The sequence below is a fragment of the Leptonychotes weddellii genome, chromosome 1 (assembly GCF_054177405.1).
Source record: "Leptonychotes weddellii isolate Sample4059 chromosome 1, ASM5417740v2, whole genome shotgun sequence".
In the NCBI taxonomy this organism is placed as follows: domain Eukaryota; kingdom Metazoa; phylum Chordata; class Mammalia; order Carnivora; family Phocidae; genus Leptonychotes; species Leptonychotes weddellii.
Genome location: NC_138369.1, coordinates 10,044,625 through 10,064,271, shown reverse-complemented (window position 1 = coordinate 10,064,271; position 19,647 = coordinate 10,044,625). Strand labels below are relative to the sequence as shown.

Here is a 19,647-nt window from a genome sequence, read left to right as displayed (position 1 = left end):
TCTCAGAACCCCCCCCCACACACACACACACTCATTCAGGGACCAGGGCAAGTCCCATGACCTCTGGGCCTCAGTTTCTTCATATTTCAAAGGGTTTACCTGATCCACATAAAATGCTCAAGAAGACACGTGCTGTCCCATTTTACAGATGGAAAAACTTGTCCATTTGTGGCAGGATGAGACACAGTCATCTATCTGTGGCAAACTTGCCTATCTGTTGCTCTGGGTCTTAACTATCTATACCATTTTTGCCTTGGACCAAACTCTTACACATCTAGCAAAGTCGTGGCTCCGCCTTTCTGTTGGGAAGCCTACTGATGGCCCAGGGCAGAGGCTGTTGGGACCCCTTGGGTCCCTGCACCTGCCAGCATTTGTTCTGGCCACATCCAGGCACGAAACTGTCCCTGACCAAAGGGTTCCCAGGGACCAGGGAGGTAGCCCTACCGTGCCTAGCAGCTCACTCCTCATTTCGCTGGTGTACCGAGCCCGCGACTGCAGATGCACCGTCTTGGTGGCAGGCACCCGCTCCCTGGCTGTGGTTGGTACACGGCCAGGGGCCAGAAACTGGTTGGCTAGGGCCTTCTCTGAGGCGGAGGTCTGCCAAAGAGGGAAAAGGGGTCACCAGAGGGACAGGTCCTGGGCAGGTGAGCGTGATGAGGGCTGAGGAAGTAGAGCAGGCCGGCTCACCAGCTTCTCTGCCTGCAGCATCCCCTTCAGGAAATCGACCTTGCGGGAATATTCATTGATCACCTCGGAGGCTGGTTTGCTGGAAGGCGAGAAGAGGAAAAAGAAAGGCTGCCCATTGTCCCCAGTTCCGGGAAGGGTCTCAGCAGGGGGCTGGAGCCTAGGGATTCCCCAACAGGGACCGGCCTTGGCCCCCGACTCCCATCCCAGATTTGAAGCCCCTGTGGCCGCCTGCACTCACCTTGCCTGGGCTTTCAGGGCCTGCAGCATGTCCTCGAGGGCTCCCACGTACTGGGGAGGGAAAGTGGGGGTGTAAGCCTGGTCTGCCACACCCTCCCACTCCTCCCGGTCCTGCTCAAAGTGGGGTGGGGGTGGGGTGGGGGCTGGGGGCGGCAGGGCCACCAAAGGGGCGGGGCCAAAGAGGGGGCTGGGCCGAAAGGGGAGGAGTCAGGGAGGCGGGGCTAGCTGAACTGTAGGAAATGGGGCGGGAGTTACAGGTGGACGTGGCGGAACCGGCCGGAAGGGGCGTGGTCAGAGCGGCTGTTGGGACTGGGGCGTAGGGCCCGGTGGTCGCTAGATGCGGAGGTCGCCGTCTGGGCATTGGGCTCTGCTTAACAGTAAAGATTTCCCTCACCTTCTCCAGACGCCACTCGTCCGGGTCCCGCTTCTCCGCTGCCATCGCCTCGCAGCGGCACAGCAACCGCACCAGGTTCAGTTCCAGCCTCGACGCTGCCATCATCCCTCGGCGGTACCCTGCCCCTTCCGCCGGCGCCATCTTGGAGAAGGGCGGAAGTGCCCTCATTTGGGCTTCTTCCGGGCGCGTCCACCACTCGTTCGCGGTTGCGTCTTTGGGACGGAACTAATGTTTTGTTTCAAGGAGAGGCGCTTTCCTGTCTGTATTTACTCAGGGCTGAATCGCGTTTTCCCTTGTCAAGCGTCTTAACCCTTCCGGAAGGGTTAAAAGGACCGGTCCTTCGATGTCAGTCCCATGTGCAATACGTCCTCTGCTTATTCCTTTTCTCCTGCTCAAAATTCCTTCCCCACGCCCACTTCGGCTTGGGTTCTTCCCACGCTGAGCTCTTCCGTATCCAGGCAGCCTTCCCCGGTTCTTCCCAGGGTACGGGCCTGGGACTAAGGTATCCAAGGCTTAGGGGCCCACCGAAGTTTGTGGTTATGAGCTTCCGGGTCTGATTCTGACTCCACCCCCCGCAGTGGCCTTGAGGAGGCTTGACTTTTTGGGCCTGGTTCCTCCTTTGGAAAAGGGGTGGTGTGACAAAGCCTGCCTCGGGGTGGGGGTGGGGATATTAGCTAGCTCTCGGGGTGAGAGGTGGGGCAGGGTCACCCCTAACGCCCAGACCCCCATGGAGAGAGCCCCACCTGAGTCCCCAGTCAAGGCCCATCCTGCGACCTCCCCCCACCCCTAGGCCTGCGGAGGACAGTGTTAAGGACTGCAGCTTCAGAGGGACTGGAGCCTGGCTTGCGGCACTCATCCATCTTCCCACCCTTCATGTCACCTGTGTCCCGGTCACACGTGGGCCTGGTGTCCTCGCAAAATACTATGTAGCAGACTAAACCCAGGGATGAAGGGGGGCACTGGAGGCAGATGGGGCAGGCTCTGAATCCCAGCCCTACCCCATCCCAAATGTGTGGCCTCAGACAAGCCTCCCAACTCCCTCATGTGCTGTCGGGACTAAGGTTCTTCACTGCTCCCCCCACCCCGGCCCCATGGGTCCCGACTGCCAGCAGGTTCCCACAGCTGCCCATCTGATTGCAGCCTGAGAGCTGGGCTGAGAGAGGATAGTGGGCAGGGGGTGGCTTCCGGTTCCGCTGGGCCCACCAGGGGCTGATCCTCTCAGAGGGAGACGGCCTTGTAGCTGACATTTAAGCCCTCGCTGGGGAGAGGCTGGGTGCTAAAACAGGGCAAGGGGAGGCAGCTCCCAGGACAACAGGCTCTTTGCCAACCCCCCCTCCCATTTCCAGATCAATAAACAAGCACCTCCAGCAAATGCACCACTCTAGTGTGAGGAGCACATGTGAAATTCCAACAGCAATTGGCTGGAGGTTCAGGGCAGGTCCTCCCAGACAAGGGGCACAGCCCCCCGCCCTGCACCCCTCTTGGCTGAGGCCACAGGGTGGACCCCCACCTGCTAGCCCCCCGCTCCGCCAACAAACTCCAAACCCAGTCTGAGCAGGAACTGCACGCAAACACCTTTCAGGCACTTTTTATTTTGCACGGCTTGTGGGGCACCTGGGGCACCTCCCGTCCCAGACCTGTGGCTGTGTGTCTGAGGAGTGAGCCAAGCCTGAGAGAGGGGGAGCCCAACTCCGGAGATCCCCAGGCTGTCACTGTCGACCAGCAGGAATGTCCAACCCCAGGCCTTGCCCTCCCTGCCTGTGAGTGGTCCTGAGTCTCGGCTCCTGTTGGCCACACGGAGTGGGCAGTATGCTGAGGGTCGCCTCCTCTGGCCTCCCGAGTCCGGGGCATGGAGACAGAAGAGTGATGGCCACATTCAAGTCTCCCTGGGATGTGAGGTCTGTGGTGCTGCAGGTGGAGGCTGCCGACCACCTTGTGCCCTGACTCCAGCCACCAGCCTTGATTCCCAGAGAGGCTCCAACACTCCTTCAGATGCATGCCAGCCGGGCAAGAGGATGCGTCCGAGACACACCTGGGGCAGTCAGAGGCCCCAGGGGCCCAAATCCCGTGTGCAAGGCCCCGGCCCTCAGACTGTGGGCCCCAGGCCGTCCTCAGTGCGGGTCTGAGCCCCCGACACGCGGCGGCCGTGCACGCTTTGCTCTGAAGGCTCAAGTCCGGGTTATAAGGGAGATGCAGGACGTTAATATAAAAGTTTGTACATACAAGTATAAAAAACAATTTGGTCTCTTGTTAAGGCTGTTACAGTTTAAAGTTATGTAAACCACGCACAAAGAAACAGTTACCATATAAAACAAAAAGGGAGGTGGGAGATGCCAGATGCCAGGCCGCCCACCATGATTTGGTGCTCTGGGTGGGCGCATCTACGTGGTGTGGGGGCTCAGCAAGGGCGGCCGGGCCTTGGCTGGCCTCTCCCTGCTTGGACTCTGCACTTGGGGCTGGCGCCCACCTCACATTGTCTTGGAGCTTTTCATTCGGGATCCTTCTCAGCCAAACGCTGGCTCTGCAGCTCAGTGCCCAGCTCTGGCGCGGGCTGGTCCTCAGACTCGCGGGGACTCTGCACCGCGGGCCCTCAGCCGTTGGCCTGGCCCGAGGTGGGGGGCAGGCAGTAGGTCGGGGGGTCTGAGTACCTCCGCTTGGCCCCCGGAGGCCGGTCGTCCTCGTCCAGGGGCTCCCGCATGCCCTGCACGGGCAGGTGAGCGCTGGGTGTGATATACACAGAGTGTACCTGGTCCGGGCGGCGGGCAGGCGGCTCTCGGCGCCTCACTGGGGCAGCGGCCTCCGGGGCACCCGGTACCCGGCCGGGGAGGTGGGAGGGCAGGCCGGGCGGGAGCTTGATGTTGGCTGTGGGCATGATGGGGGTCCGCCGGGGGGTCTTCACTCTGACCGTCACGAAGGACGACGGCCTTCGTCGTGGAGGGGCGGCTGCCACGGGGAGGGGGCTCAGGGCGGGCGCGCCGGGGCTGGGGAGAACAGGCGCGGGGGGCCCTTTTGAGAGACAGACGGCAGGGTTACTGCAGCTTCGGGGCCAGTAGACGGACCCTTGCCCCAGGGCCTGCCGGTGGTGGAGGACACGGGAAGGAGAAAAGCAGACACTGCCTTAATACTGACCTTCTGAGGCCCCCCGCCCGGCCCGCTCTTCCAACAGGCTCTCAGTGCTGGCCGACGTTTCTGAGTCCAGGTTTTCCTCGTCGGAGCCCCGAGGGTCCAGCTCCGGCAGCCGGTAGGTGATGTCCTCCCTGGGGGGGGGACGGGGTCGTGGTGTCCAAGGCTGTTCCCAAGGTGAAAGACCACCCAACAAGAGTGCCAGGCCAGCAGGGTACAGAACAGGCCTTCCTGGTCCTGGATGGGAGTCCCTGCCCTCAGCACCCCCAGCACCCATCTCCAAATCACACCTGGCCCAGAGACACTCCGGGGAGGATGGTGTCAGGCTGCTGAGGGAAGCCATCCACCTGGCCCTATACTGAGCTAGTGACAGGCTCCTGCCTCAGGGCCTTTGCAAGTGTTGGTCCCTCTGCCTGAGTGCTCTACCCTGTTCCTAAGACGAGGGAGGCCAAGTGGCCCAGGTCACACCTGTCCTCCTGGTATAATAAAAAAAAAAAAAATTATTTGACAGAGAGAGAGAGCACAGGCAGAGGGAGCGGCAGGCTCCCCGCAGAGCAGGGAGCCCGATGGGGGATCATGACCCGAGCCAAAGGCAGCCGCTTAACCGACTGAGGCACCCAGGCACCCCCTGTCCTGGCATAATGTTAGTGGCGTCCCTGCACACTCACGTCTTGACTGGGTGACAGATTAATTGGTCACACTAGCTAAAACCATCTTGAAGACAAAGTTTGGGCATTACCCCTCTGCTGCCCCATTTTCCCCTGTGGACCACCATGGCTCCTGGGGGCCGAGTGGGGGTTTAAACAGAGCCCTAGGCTGCCTTTGAGGACAGCAGCGCCCCCATGAGGTAGGCAGCAGACGACGGGAATGGGCCTAGCCTGTCAGCCTCCTCTAACAGCCGGGTCTGCTACGCAGAGGGGCCTGGGGATGGGGGCCGGATGGCAGAGCCGAGGGCAGGAAGGGGACAGAGACACTTGCTTCTCCTCCTTGATGCACTGGATGCGCTCAATGAGGATCTCCTTCTCGCGGTCCTCGTCGCCGCTGGGGACTTCCTCTTCTGGAAGCACCCCCAGCTCCTCCGGGCCGCCAGCACTGCTTGCCCGGGACTTAGGGCTCTTGTTCTACGACAGAGAAGCGGCAGGTGTGGCTGGCCCCTCTGGGAGGGTGGGGCCGGTGCTCCCGGGAGGGGAGAGGGTGCTGTGAACAGCTCGGGGAGATAAAGGTTAGTTCTGATGTGGAAGGGTGGGCTTAGTGAGGCTGCTCCAGGGATCATGTGGGGACCGAGTGGCTGGTGCTTGGCTGATTAGTCATCCTCAGCGCAGGTGGTCAGCAGGCAGTGGGCCTCCCCCAGCATGCACTTCCAGAAGGTTAGGACATGTTCAGTCTATCCTATGAGACCACGGGCACAAGGGGAACCCAGCATGCACCACACCCGGAGACATGCGGGGCGGCCCGCAGAACGTGTACATACCAGGACCCCCTCATAGGGAGATGAAAACCCCAGTTTGAGAGGCCATGGCTGGGGAAGAGACGAACAGAGGGTGACCATACAGGGGCCATGACCACCACATGGGCACAAGTCACGGGCACCGAGCCACATCGGACTGCAGGGACAAGGACAGGGTCCTCCCGTGGAAGCCCAGGACCTGCCCCCCTAAGTCCCCACCCCACTGCGGGGCCACTTCTGCGGTGGGGACTTTTCCCTGTAGAAGGGACAGAGGATGACCTGAACCATCACCGAGTGGATGACAGGTCCCATGCTGCCCTTCAAGGGGCAGTCGGCGTGAGGCTGAGCGAGGAAGGTGGTCATTTAGCTGATGTGGGGGAACTGGCCCTCAACCACGCACCCTTGGCAGGCCAAGGGCGTGCAAGGGGTGGAAAGGTGAGACCCCTCCCCCGCCCCCAAGCCCTGCCCACCGGCCACTCCCACCCCGCCTGCTCACAGTGTTCTGTCGCAGGAGGGAGAGCCTTCGGAAGGCAATGCTCTCCGCAGCTTCCAGCTGGTTGATCTCCTCCATCTTCACCTTGTACTTCCTCATCTGTTCCTTGATGAGCATCTCCACGCAGCTGTGGAGAAGGTGACCCAGTGTGACTGCCCGCAGGATGGCCAGCGTCAGGGTCTGGCGTCCAGAGGGCACTGGCCAGAGACTGGGGCCTGGGGGCTGAGACGGAGAGCCCGGGACCAGACAGGGCCACAGACGCAGCCGTGGGCTGTGGCTCCCATCTCCGTGGCAGCGTGCTGTGTGACCTCGTGAGGCCCACTCCACCTTTCTGAGCCTGAGGCCCCGTCTCCACAAGCCTCCCGGTTTGAAGGAGGAAGCACAGCACCGTGGACGGAAGTGAGCCAGCCCCTCCCAGTCCCCCTGCAGGGCGGGGATTGCCCCGCCAAACACGAAAGCCTAGGGGCCCGCAGGAGCTCCGTGAGTGGTAAGCATGGGGGGCAGGCCCCTCAGCCCCGACAGAGAGGCAGTCACAACTCAGGGTTTTCCATCATCACAACCACACAAGAAAAAAGGGAGCAAAGAAAGTGCCGGAAGAGGCTGGAAGAAAATCTGTCAACACCACGTGGCCATGCGGGTGTGTCAGGGCCGCACAAGAAACCACCTAAGGTGACAGGTTCTTATTTTTATAGCTTGAAGCCTAAACAGTGTCCTCTTAGTCCCTGACGTCTGACGACTTTTGAGCTCATTTGAAGAACTCTGAAAACTTCTGAAGACGGTGCAGGGGGCAGAAGAGACCCCCAGACAGCTGCTTCTTTCCTGACAGCTTTCACTGCTACCAAAGGCCAAGGATGTCAGGACGCTGGGCCCCCCATCTGCCCCTCGCCCTGCAACCGGAGAAGGCTTTCTCCTTTCCTCTGCGTTCTTCAGCCTCAAAAGCACTTGGCAGGGATGCCCTAGCTGCTGGAGGAGACATAACGCGGGGGACGGGGGGGGGGGGGGCTGGCGCCCAGCACTCACGTGGTGACCTTGAGGACGTCCTTCATGCTGGTCAGCGGGTCCGAGTTGTCGGGGCAGCGCAGAAGGCAGGGTGCGAAGATGATGGCCAGGGCGCTGGGCGACATGCGGTTCACGTCCTCAAGCAGGGCCACCCTGCGTGGGGAGCGGCAGTTAGGGGCGGCCAGGGAGCCCCCGGACCCGAGGCCCGAGCCTTGCGGTTGCCTCGGGGAAGGGGCCTGGAGGTGAGACACGGGTGGAACCACAGAGAAGGCCGGCCCGGGGCACACCGCGGCGGGGCTCTTGATGGGGACCCCCCCCCACCCCACAGAGAGCAGACGGCAGGCACTTGCTTGACAAGGTGGAAGATGAGCCGCTCCAGCGAGTTGTGGTTGGCCTCAGGCAGGTGCTCCAGGACGGCGTAGATGGCGCCCAGCTGCTCCTGCTTCTCTGGCAGCTCTGGGGGGGCCCAGGGCATCAGCTCCCCGTAGGCCTGGCCCTGACACGTCCGCGGGGGCAGGGGTCGGGGGGGCTGGGACGGGTGTGTGGCAAGGTGCAGGGCCACGGAGGGGTGCACCTGCGCCAGGCCAGCTGCTTGGAGCCCTGAGGTTCCTCAGCCATGCCTCCCCGCCTGGCCACCGTGTGTGCTGCCAGCCCCGACCGTGGCCACCCACCCGCCTGCCCTTGCCGCTGCTGCGGTGGGACTCACCCACAGCTCGGAGGAAGTCGCCGTACTGGGCGAAGGTCATGAGGGGCTCAGGCAGCTCTCGAAGCCACTGCTTGAGCACTCCGGTGATGGCATGGATGGGGAAGTTCTCCAGCTTGACGGCTGCGGGGTCTGCGGGCAGGCCGGGCGGGGGCGGGTGAGCGCAGGCAGGACCCCCCCGCCACGTGCCCACCCGCCCCCGACACCCACCTGTCTGCAGTGCCTGTCGTAGCTCCCGTGTGCGGTTGGCAGCGCCTGACTTGCGGTAGAGACCCTCGGTGTACAGGCCGTGCATCTCCACATGTTCCAGAAGCTTCTCCAGCACGATGGGCACCGAGGCCTTGTCACTGGTCAGGCTGTCCACGCACACGCCAAAGTGGCCTGGCTCGGCACCTGGCTCGCTCTGCAACACCAGAGGTGGGGGTCAGGCCTCCCGCGTGGGCTCCCTCCCTCCCTGCAGGCGGCTGGGGGCGCCCGGCTGGGGAGGTGGGCTTGCTGGCCGCCGGGCTCCCTCAGGCCTGAGAGCAGCCACAGCTCCCTCAGGGGAGTTGGTCCTGCTCCTGCTGCAGCCCCGGCACTTGGGACCCGGCCTCCCTTGTGCAGAGCTGGAGGCTTCCCTCCACCTGGAGAAGGGAGGAGCAGGGCTGGGGGGTCTGAGATGCACACATAAGCCCAGCCCTGCCTTGGGGGACCTCAAGGGGCTCTGATGACAGAACTGGGGGGTGCTCTGCTCTGGACCAGGCCCTCCTGTCGGCTCCCTGCTCCTACCTGACACCCAACCTTGGCCTCGCACCAAGCACACCCTCTCCTCCCCATCGCTTGGGATGGCCTCCCCCAGGTCTTCTGGAAAGTTCCGGGCCCCGGGGGGTGCTCACCTTGATCCCGCATGTGTAGGAACAATAGGTCTGAATCTTGTGTACACACTTCTTGTGGCAGGTCATCTTGCACACTAGGAGGTCATGGGGGGATGTCACAGATGGTGCACAAGGGCCCCAGGTTCCCACCAACCGGCTTCTATTTTTTTTTTTTAAGATTTTATTTATTTATTTATTTATTTGACAGAGAGAGAGAGAGACAGAGAGAGCAGGAACACAAGCAGCGGGAGCGGGAGAGGGAGAAGCAGGCTGCCCGCGGAGCAGGGAGCCCGATGCGGGGCTCGATCCCAGGACCCTGGGATCATGACCTGAGCTGAAGGCAGATGCTTAACGACTGAGCCACCCAGGCGCCCCTCCACCAACAGGCTTCTAAACTTGAGACATATGAATTTCTACCCCAATTCCCAGGCAAGGAAGCCATGTGGGTAGACGTTCACAGCTGGTGACTGTCAGTGGCCTCAGAGTCTGGCCAATGGGACAGGAACAGGGGTTTGGGGGGTCATGCTTGAGAGAGAAAGCTAGCTGAGACCAAAAAGGAGAGGGCATCCAGTGTCCTTGTCTCAGGGCGGTGACAAGTGCCCGAGTATTTGTGATGGACACGGTGGGGATACACAGGGACTGAAGAGACAGCACATCCTGGGCGGAAGAGAGACAGGCCCGGCTGGTCGTGGCAGGGACACACAACCGCCAGAGACCTGACTGACCGCGCCCAGGGCCAGACCCTCCTGCCCGCTGGGTGGGCCCGGGCTGCGTCTGTGTCCCAGGGTTCCTCTGGGGCAGACTGGCCTTGCCTGCTCCATGGGGGAGGGACTCCGGGGGTCTAGGGAGGCGTTGGCAGATCAGGCAGCAGGAACAGTGTGCACGTAAGCTGGGAGGGAGGACATGGGGTAACCTGCCGAGGTGGGCATGTGGAGGGCAGGCGGCAGAGGTGGTGGGGGGGCCTCAGGGCCGGCTGAGAATCGGCATCTGCCCCAGGGTGACAGTGGGAGGACTGAGTGGGTGAGGCGTGGCCAGGGCAGTGTTCCAGAAAGATCCACCCTGTGGCTCGAGTGGAGGCCCTGGTGCACACTGAGGGGTTGGGGACGTGGTGGGGGAGGAGGGGTGTCATGGAGCATCAGGGGGCATGGTGGGAGGGCCAGGAGCACTCACCGCTGCAGAGCAGGGCCTTGTCCATGAGCCAGATGTAGGAGAGGCACTGCTCACACGACTGCGGGATGCTCACCTGGTAGCTGACGAACACGTGCCCATTGTGCTGCTGGACCTGGGGGGCCGCGGGGGAGGGCGCTGAGCGGCCAGGGCAGACCCCCCCGCACTCTCACCGCGAGGCTGCCCAGCCTGAATGGGCCGAGGTTCACGTTCACGAGCAGGGCTCCCTAGGGCTGGGCGGGAAAACACGCTCCCACACGCACACGCGCAAATACTCACAGCGCGATCCTGCTTCCGCTTCTTCTTCTGAGCTTTGCTCTGCTGTGAGGGAGCGCACAGGCGAGGTCTGTGAGGGCCCTCGGGGCACCTCCGCCTCCCGCCGCCCACCCCCCCACTGGTGGTCCCTGAAGCGGCACCACCAACCTTGGGCGGCTCGAAGTCATTCTTGGTGTGCCCGCGGGTGAACTCGTCGAGCAGCGACTGGAAAAGGTTGAGAACCAGGTTGGTGTCCTTTTCCCCTCGCTCGGCCGCCAGGTTGTTCACGACAATCTGGTAGTTCTCCATCAGGTCCTTGTAGCCGACGTGGATCTTCCCATTCTGCGGGGATGCAGGCATGACCCTCGTGGGACAGACAGATTGGGGGGGCACCCTGGAGGGGGCATGGGGGGTCCCCACAGGGGCCCTCCCCAGGGCTGGGGACTGCACTTACGGGGACAGAGTACATGGTTTTGAGGTTGCTCCTGAACTTCTCGGTGGCTTCGATGAATAAGCTCTCGATGGGAGTCTTCTGAGAACGCAGGTCGTTTATCTGGAGAAGGAGAGAGAGATGCCCTGACTTGGAGTTACCTCCGAGACTTGGCATCTGACTGCTTGCTGCTCTGGTCTGTCCCAAGTCCTTCCCTGGCTCCTCTGGGATCCCAGGAAAAAAAAAATCCAGGCCCGCTGGCTAATCCTGGTCTTTCCAATCCCTTCAGCCCAGGTTTTTTTTTTTTTTTTTTTTTAAAGATTTTATTTATTTATTTATTAGAGAGCGAGCGAGAGAGAAACAGCATGAGAGGGGGGAAGGTCAGAGGGAGAAACAGGCTCCCCGCCGAGCCGGGAACCCGATGTGGGGCTCGATCCCAGGACTCCGGGATCATGACCTGAGCCGAAGGCAGTCGCTCAACCGAATGAGCCACCCAGGCGCCCCCCCTTCAGCCCAGGTTTAAACTAAACACCCAACATTTGGGGCTGGATCACACTAGGGGTGTTGAACAGCACCCCCGGCCCCCACCCACCAGTTGCCAGTAGCACTCCCCAGTCATGACAGCCAAAAATGTCTGCAGATGTAGCCAATGGTCCCCTGGGACACAATCATCCCTGGGGCTCCTCCTGCCACCACACACAGGCGCTTAACCCTGAGCCATGCCCCAAATGCATGCCATGGTGACCGATTCACCTCCGCTGTATACACTAAGTGCTCAGTCAGCATCTGCCCTGAGACCCAAGGCGTTTTGTAAAAGTGTATTCTAAACAAAATAAGTTCATGGTCAGGGCTGAGCCACAGCGAGTCACCCAGTGGGATGCAGGTGTGTCCAGCGCCCACCTGGCTCCAGGCACTTCCGTTTCCTCCAGTGTGAGAGAAAGTGGGGCAATCATCCCCAGGGGTGCTGGGAGACAACACGCAAAGTGTCTTCAAGCAGCAGATTCTGAACGTCCTGGGCAGGTACTTCCGGATCAAATGCATCTGCCTGGTGCCCAAGCTGCACGCACTAGGTGCAGGAGAGGACGCTGGGCCAGGCCACAACCCCTTGCCTGAGGCCCTTGGGACAGGAGTGTCCCAGAATCAGGCAGTTCAGATGTAACACTGTTCCACAAGTTCTGGGCAGGCCCTGTAATCAGACCCACTGCCCTTTTTTTTTTTTTTTAAGTAAGCTGTATGCCCAACAACGGACTTGAACTCATGACCCTGAGACCAAGAGTCACATGCTCTACCGACGAGCCAGCCAGGCGCCCCAAGACCCACCGCCTTTTCACACGAAATGTAAACATCCACGGTGAGCAACATGAACGTATTCTACAAATGTTCTCCCGTGAGGCCAGGTGGAATTTTGCAGTGAAGTTTGGGAATAAGCGTCTGGTTTCTGGAACGTTCTGTGTTGGAACTGTGCCCCTGGGTGGTGGTGACAACCCTTCTGGGGAGGCCCCGGCCTGACCCTGCATGTCCCCCCAACCCCGTAGTTGCCCCTCGACGACGACCCACCTTGTTGAGCAGGAACTCATCCAGGTACTTGAGCTCATTGGCATTGGTGATCTTGCGGAACACTGATTCTCGCCACTTCTCCGACACTGTGATTTTGCCGATCTTGAGGTTTCGGTTCTTCTTCCCTTTGCCTCCTGGCTCCTTGGCGTGCTTCTCGCCTGCTGGGTGGCGGTGCTGGTGGCTGGAGGCTGGAGGGAGAAGGAGCAGCTGGTGAGGTGGGGTCTGGGGGAGGCAGGGTCCCACACGCAGAGAACCAGGAAGGACCCTGCCCTGTTGCAAGCTGGGGTCTGCAGTCAGAAAGCACCCTGGGGTTGGGGGGCGGTATCCGGGACCAGCCCTGAAGCCCTGTGCCCCGTACACATCCCCGGGGACCCTGGCAGCCCTGCCCTCCATCTCTGAGGCTGCCAGCGACCAACCTTCTAGATTTTTTTTGGTGGTGGCAGCTTCCAGCACGGTGAGCCCTGGCGCTGTGTTCTCCGTTTCCTCTACCCCCTCCAGGCTGGATTTTTTATCCTTATTCTTATGCAAGAAAAGTCTTTTAAAAGTGGATCTGCAGGAGAAAGTAAGGGGTTTCATTTAAGCCTCAGGAAGCGACAATGGAAACAAGGCTGAAGGAAAGGTCATCTTACTATAAAGAGAAAAATCACCCTTTGCTTGGTCATCCACGGAAAGAGATGCTACTAAAAATGAAACTGATTTGTGGGAACTGACAGGGGAGTCAGGTGAAAAAACAAGACGCAGAGCAGACATCACAGCGTGACTCCATTTTCATATGAAAAAAAAAAAAGAAATAAAACTACCCTCTGCCCCCTTACGTTGTGTTTATGGGCCCGAGTTTTAGGAAAGAAAATCAGAAAGAACGATTGCCCAATCAGGCACCGAATGGTGGGCCCCCCAAATGATGTGTCTGTGTGCTCATGCTCAGGACCTGTGAGTGTGATCTTATTTGGGAAAAGGGTCTTTGCAGATGTGACTAAGTACTATGCGTCATGCTCTGAATGAATGTCTCCCCTCAAATTTGTATGCTGAAGTCGTACCCCCCATGGGATGGTATTAGGGGGGTGATTAGGTCATGGGGGGGGAGCCCCCTTGCCCTGCCTGCCACGTGGCGCCCCAGGGAAAAGACACCATCCGTGAACCAGGAAGTGGCCCCCACCACATACTGCATCTGCTGGTGCCTTGACCTTGAACTTCCAGCCCCCAGAAGATATGTCTAGAGTTTAAGCCACTTAGTCTGTGGTGGTTTTGTTACAGCAGCCTCAAGATGAGGTCATCTTGGATTACCCAGGTGGGCCTTACATCCAGGGACCAACATCCTTATGAGAGAGAAAGAGAGAACACAGAGGAAAGAGGAAGGTCATGTGAAGATGCAGATGGGGACGAGGGTGATGCAGCCACAAGCCGAGGGTGCCCGGAGCCCCCAGGAACTGGAAGAGGCAAGGAGGCCTTCCCTAGAGCCTTCCGGGGTAGGGGGGGCGCCCTACCAACACCCTGATTTCAGACTCCTGGCCGCCAGGACTGTGAGAAGTGAATTCCAGTTGTTGGAAGCCCCTGCTTTGAGTGCTTCGTTTTGGGGGTGGGATGTCCCTGCAGCAGCGAGCACTCTGCAAGCCTGTTCTGGGCCTTCCTCAGCCTCCTGTCCCTGTGTTAGGGTCAAAGCCCCCGTCCCATGGCTCATCCTCTGCGCTCTGCGATGGAACCATCTGGAGCACTTCTGCAGGGGTTTTCTAAACCCAGAGCTTTGGCCCAGTTTCTTCTATCCACGGACCCGGGAGGGGTCGCGGAGGTAGGGGGAGCCGGGAGCTGGTTCTGATGCCATAAAAAGTCAAACAGAAACTGTCTACCTGTGGACCCAGAGGAGGTGACCCAGATTGGCTCTAGGCTGCAGTGGGAATCAAGACGCCGGCACGCGGCCCCACCAGTACGTGAGGTCACAACCTGGGCGCCGTGAGGGACCGCTCATCCTAGACTGGGTAAACACCTGCCCAACTGTGCTTCGTAAATGCCATCAGTCTAGGAGACCAGACTGCCCTGAGACAGGGGGCCCCTGGCAGGGCCCCTGGGCATCCTCTGGTGGTGACCTGAGCCACCTCCAAAGCTCACACTTACTTAGAGTCGGCCTGGTGGCCTGGGGACAGGCCGGAATCTGAGCTGACAGACGTGTCGCCTGACTTCTTCTTCTGAACGGCCGGCTTCTTGGTGCTGGGCTCCCCGTCCACGGTTTCTAAAGAAGGCTACAAGGGAACAGGGCTGGGTAAGCAAAGGCAGGTGGGACTGGCTGGAGGGAAAGCTGCATTTTGGGCAGAGCTGGGGCAGCCAGGGTGGGAGCTGCAGCCTGAAGCTTTACCTGCATCTTGGTCTGGGATGGGGACGGGAGGAGCTTGGAGACGTCGCTCGTGGACAAGGAAATGCGTCTCTCCCTGCGAGATCACAGAAACGTGGCTTTTATTTACAAGGGCGAGTTAGGAGACCTTTTTGGTTGTCCTGACTTGGGTGGGAGGGGCTTGGGCATCTGGTGGGTGGGGAGCAGGGACGGTGGTCCACACTCCACGGTGCATGGGTCAGCGCACCCCAGAGAACGAGCCGGCCACAGGTGTTGGCGTGCCAGGCCAAGAAAGCCCGGCTTGGCAGAAGGCCTGCACCTTCTTCCAGCTCTTCGTCCCTCTGGCCAAGCAGGCCTCTGGGAGGAGGGGCTGGGGACTCGGGGTCACCGGTATGTAGCTAACTAAGGGTCAGGTAGAGTGGGTCAAGAGCTGAGCCCCTTCTTCAGTTCCTGGGTGAAGGTAATCACCCTATTCTCTGATGAGGACACGGAGACCCAGGCAGACTGGGAAGTGGGACGTTGCCCCGAGAGGCTGCCTCCCGCAAAGCCAGGGGATTTCTATGTGAACAGAGGTCATTACGGGGCAGGAAGAGGACTCAGGATCCCAGCCGGCCCCTGGCTCCGTGGCTCCTGGCAGATGCCAAATCTTCACGTTCCCCTGCTCCTCCTTCCTAGGGGCTCCCACACACCTGGCCTTGGCTCTCAGGCAGGTACAGAGCCACTCACACGTTTCTGGGACACGTGGCACCGCCCGGGGCCTGCTGCCAGGCCTCCGCCCAACCCAGCCTGGAAGCCACGGTGTTCAGACAAGGGAGGGCCCAGGGCTTACTCTGTGGGCGTGAGAGCGGCCCCCATGGCCCTGTGCCGCTCGCTGAGGTCCAGGGACTGGCTCAGCATGGCGCTCGAACTGGCGGCCATCAGTTTCCTGCCCCGCCACAGCTCCACGGCGCTGGCCAGCCGCTCAGAGTCTGCGTCCCGGTACCGCTGGATCTGGGTGGAGCCTCCCGGGCTCTCAGACCTGTCCTGTGCCCTCGGGTCGCCCCCCAGCTTGCTCTTGTCCTTGGGAGGCTCGGGGCTGGTGCTGGGGGCGGGCACACTGACCCTACTGTCCAAGGCTAGGCTGGTTGGCCGTTCCACGTGGCCAGGCGCTGGCTCCACGCCCTGCAGCATCTTCAGGGTTTCTCCAGAGAGCTGGCTGGCTGGCGCCCCCTGCAGGGGCTCCTCAGGCTGCTTCTTAGAAGCATTCTCTGTCTCTGTCCCCGCGTCTGAAGGGGTTTCATCTTCTCTGGTCTCCTGTCTGTCTTCGGGGAGGCTCTCCTCGTGCTCTAGCACAGTCCTTCCAGAAGGTTCTCTGAGGGCCATCTCTTCCTTACAGGACTGTATGTGTTTGTTTTGGAGCTTCACGTGCTCCAGCCCTCTCTGCCGCCGTGACTCACGCTTCTCCCGGCTGCTGGGCACTTTCTCGTGACTTTCAGCTGCATTTTTCTGGGGTGGGAGAGCCTTCTCTGGGCTGGGGACCTCCTTCTCTGGTTGGGAGCTCTCTGCCAGGGGCTCCTCGCTTGGCCACACCTCGGGTTCCAACGCCAAATGCTCCCTATCCTCCGATGGTTCTGGGTCCTGCCTGGTTATCTGCTCCTGCTCGGCCGCCTGGCCTGGCCCGCCCTCTGCCATTTCCACCCTCAGGGCTTGCTGGGCTTCCCTCTCCTCTCCAGCCTTCTGCTTCTCTGCGACCATCCGGCTGAAGCTGGTGTGAGAAGAGTAAAGGGGCTGGGTTCAGGAATAAAAGTGCGCGCCATCTCCAGAATCCACCCAAGGCGTCAGGGACTCCCGTGCCACCCACAGGCTGGCGGCCAGGCTTTGCCCCTGCCAAGTGGAGTAACCCTGGCCCTCAGAGATGCTTCTGGAAAGGCAGAAACGCCTCAGCTAGGAAAGGGAGATACAGGAGGTGGACCCTTATTGTCACGGCCACCTCTGCCCTGGGTCTCCCTGTTGTGAGAGGGATCTGTCAAAAAACCCCTGAATTCCTTTGGGGTCCCTGGCTGGGTGGATGCTTGAGCTTCATATATAAGCATGGGGTGAGGGGAACCCACCATGGGCTGGTCTTCACAACCTGAACCCTCCACCTCTGAAGCCAGGTGTTTCATCAATGGGCCCAGGGTAGGTGGGTACAGTGAGGGGGGTCCCTGGCGGAGACCAAGTCCCGCCAACAGTGACCTCGGTTTCTTCGTCTACAGGTGTTGCCCACCAGCCCTGGAGCATCTCTCTGGGGCTGCGTGTGCCCGGATGGCCATATTTTTGACAGCCCCTCCCAGCTTCCCTGCATCTAGAATGATGTCCTGGGGGCTCCCCTGGCCAGGAGGTATCTCAGGTAGCTCTCGGGTGAGTGGGATGTTCGGGGCTGGGCCAGGGGGCGGGGGGTTGGGGGAGGGATGGGAGGGGGGGCCTTGCTCTGCTCACCTCTTGCGCTGAAGGTGACCCCGGCAGAGGCTCTGCAGGCGGATGATGCTCTGTCTACGGCGCTGGTAGGCCACCCGTTGCCGGTAGCCCCTCCACGCGGCCTGGACGTACACAGCGGCCTGTGTCCTCTCCAGGGCCCGTCGGACGTGGTAGGACCGCCAGCAGGCCTGGGGGTGGAGTGAGCGTTCAGGGCCTGGGCATGTGTGACCCCGGCTGCCCCTGTCCCTGGCCCTGCAGGGTCCCCGCGGTACCTGGATGGTGATGGCTGCCTGCCTCATCTGCAGAAAGTGCCGGCGTTCCAGCACCATCCGGAACCAGCTCTGCAGGAGCAGGATCTTCCGCACGACCTCCCGGTGCAGCGTCTCCTGCAGGGCTTGGCGCTCTGTCTCCTTCAGGAAAACCTGGTGGGGCGTGGGCACAGGAGGGGTCAGCGCAGCCCCCAGAATCCCTGTGCCCCGTAAGTGCGTGAGACAGAGCTGGTATGCTGACTGACCTGACCAAGGGGAGTTTTTTTGGAATATATTGAGAGAATTCTCGTAACATGAAGTTAACCATCGTTAACACAAACAAATCAGGGGCATTTGGTACGTTCACAACATTGTGCAAACATCACTACCATCGAGCTCCAGAACATTTCCATCACTCCGAAGAGAGACCCCATCCCCGTGAGCAGTCACTCCCCCTCCCCTCTCTCCCTCCAGCCCCTGGTAACTGTGATCTGCTTTCTATGGATTTGCCTGTTCTGGAAGCCTCATATACACGGGATCACACACTATGCAGGCTTTTGTGTCCGGCTTCTCTCACTCATCATGCTTTCAAGGTTCACCCATGTCATAGCTTGTAGCAGGGCCGTATAGCAATTCATCATACGAATGGCCCACAGTTTTGGAATCCATTCATCAGCTGATGGACCGCATGGGCTGCTTCTACCTTCTGCCTATCGTGACTAGTGTCGCTATGGACATGCACATATAAGGATCTGTTTAAACACCTCGTTTCCAGTTCTTTTGGGTCCATACTCACGAATGGAATTGCTGGGTCACGTGGTAACTAGAGGATTAGCTTGTTGGAGAAGGGTGAAGGGACTTTTCACATCAGATGAAGCCCTAACGGGAGCTGCCCTTAGCCCTCGTTAGACAAGGACAGCGGCTGGTGCCCCAATAGTAAGAAGCAACCAGCACGTACCTAGAGCTAGCGGATAGACGGTGTCCGAAAGGAACACCAGGGAAAGAAGCCTTCTGCCAGACACTAAAAGCTAGCAACTGGCTCCTGAACACCCGGCAGGAACCCTAGGCCATGTGTGAGGATGTGGGAAACAGGAGTGATGCCCGAGTCCCGCCCCTTAGATGCACCCCTTTGCCTTCTGGGAAGAAAGAATGTGCTGGGCCCCAAGAAAGACACTTTCTCAGCAGAGCCCCTTGTCTCTCAGCATGTGGCCCGGGACTTCGGGCCATGGGAGGACCCTATGTGTGGCGGGAGGTGGGGTGCGGGTTTGTGGCCCCCGAGGGGCGGAAGCCCTGACCTTGGTCTTCCCGATCTGGTAGTTCCTCTTGTCCACGTCCATCTTTTCCAACAGGGCAGAAATGACCTCCCTGCAGGGCTGGGTGTTCTTGGGCAGCAGCACCTGGAACTGCTCTGTGAAATCCTGTGTGATTTTGGCCAAGAGAAGAGAATCTCTGAGTGTTTCTGCCACCAGCAAGGATATGGCGCTCCAGTGATTCCCTGGTCGAGCCAAGTTTCCAAAGCTGGAATGGTACTACTGACAAAGCTAGAATCTCAGACTCTCTGAAACAGCTTCAAGCTTCAGAAAGACCACCACACACACAGAGCACTGGGTCTTCAGTCACTTGGGGAGTGGCTCTTAAGGGCCTCTCCCAGGGCTGGCATTGTTGCGGGGTGGCCAGGAAACAGGGCTGCCTTTGGGGGGCTCACGGTCTCTGGCTCATTAGAGAGCTGAATCAGAGCTGGGGATACACAGCTTTTACGTAAACAGGTCAAATTTTTAAGAACGAAGCGTTAGTAAAATACACTGGCATTTCCTCCCATTTCTGTGATTCTGCTTTTCCTATTTATACAGGCTCAGAGAGACGCTATTTCCATTCTGTGGATGAGAAAAAGGGAGGCATGCCATGATGAAGCCGTGTCCCCGAGGCCATATGGGTACAGCTGGATTGGGGACAAGGTGCCACCACCTCTGTCTTCAGGCCCAGTGCTGACTCCCGTGCTCACACCGGGGATGCCAGCTCATGGCATGAGCCAGAGGTTCTCAGGCCAGGCTGGTTTACCACCGGGGACGTGGGGTGATGTCCAGACACATCCAGGGTTCTCCCAACTTGGGAGGGCTGGGTGCTCCTGGCATCGAGACCAGGGATGCTGCTCAACGTCCCATAATGCACAAGGCGGCCCCCACCAAAAGAATGACCAGGTGGCCCCAGGGTCAATGGTGCTGCCACTGAGAAACTGCTCTAGCAGCTTGGTCTTCACTAATTTGAGGTCACCAAAGATCCTTTGCGTTTCTAAA

At 60.0% G+C, this 19,647-nt stretch overlaps 2 protein-coding genes across 12 annotated transcripts in view; both read right to left on the bottom strand.

Annotated features, from left to right (window-relative positions):
- Positions 1-98: 98 nt before the first annotated feature.
- On the bottom strand, positions 99-1,857 carry USE1 (unconventional SNARE in the ER 1). Its single transcript, XM_081815094.1, has 4 exons — positions 1,319-1,857; positions 926-975; positions 688-766; positions 99-597 (listed from the first exon to the last, which is right to left on the bottom strand). Exons 1-4 carry the CDS (start codon positions 1,484-1,486, stop codon positions 238-240), a joined length of 657 nt encoding a protein of 218 aa, XP_081671220.1. The 5' UTR covers positions 1,487-1,857; the 3' UTR covers positions 99-237.
- Positions 1,858-2,890: 1,033 nt separating this feature from the next.
- MYO9B (myosin IXB) overlaps positions 2,891-19,647 on the bottom strand; it is an 88,403-nt gene continuing 71,646 nt past the window's right edge. For 7 of the 11 annotated variants that reach the window (XM_081815015.1, XM_081815058.1, XM_081815044.1 and 4 more), the window contains 22 exons: positions 18,649-18,771; positions 17,378-17,527; positions 17,127-17,293; positions 15,499-16,413; positions 14,694-14,766; positions 14,456-14,580; positions 12,763-12,896; positions 12,347-12,534; positions 10,814-10,912; positions 10,528-10,701; positions 10,384-10,425; positions 10,108-10,219; positions 8,959-9,032; positions 8,294-8,486; positions 8,087-8,215; positions 7,731-7,836; positions 7,402-7,533; positions 6,385-6,508; positions 5,913-5,960; positions 5,416-5,562; positions 4,448-4,571; positions 2,891-4,324 (listed from right to left, as the gene is read on the bottom strand). In XM_081815015.1, coding sequence (XP_081671141.1) covers positions 3,909-4,324; positions 4,448-4,571; positions 5,416-5,562; positions 5,913-5,960; positions 6,385-6,508; positions 7,402-7,533; positions 7,731-7,836; positions 8,087-8,215; positions 8,294-8,486; positions 8,959-9,032; positions 10,108-10,219; positions 10,384-10,425; positions 10,528-10,701; positions 10,814-10,912; positions 12,347-12,534; positions 12,763-12,896; positions 14,456-14,580; positions 14,694-14,766; positions 15,499-16,413; positions 17,127-17,293; positions 17,378-17,527; positions 18,649-18,771 — 3,795 coding nt within the window. In that variant the 3' untranslated portion in view covers positions 2,891-3,908. The remainder of the gene's footprint in view (positions 4,325-4,447; positions 4,572-5,415; positions 5,563-5,912; positions 5,961-6,384; positions 6,509-7,401; positions 7,534-7,730; positions 7,837-8,086; positions 8,216-8,293; positions 8,487-8,958; positions 9,033-10,107; positions 10,220-10,383; positions 10,426-10,527; positions 10,702-10,813; positions 10,913-12,346; positions 12,535-12,762; positions 12,897-14,455; positions 14,581-14,693; positions 14,767-15,498; positions 16,414-17,126; positions 17,294-17,377; positions 17,528-18,648; positions 18,772-19,647) is intronic. The other 4 variants (XM_081815038.1, XM_081815069.1, XM_081815030.1 and 1 more) reach the window with 3 other exon arrangements.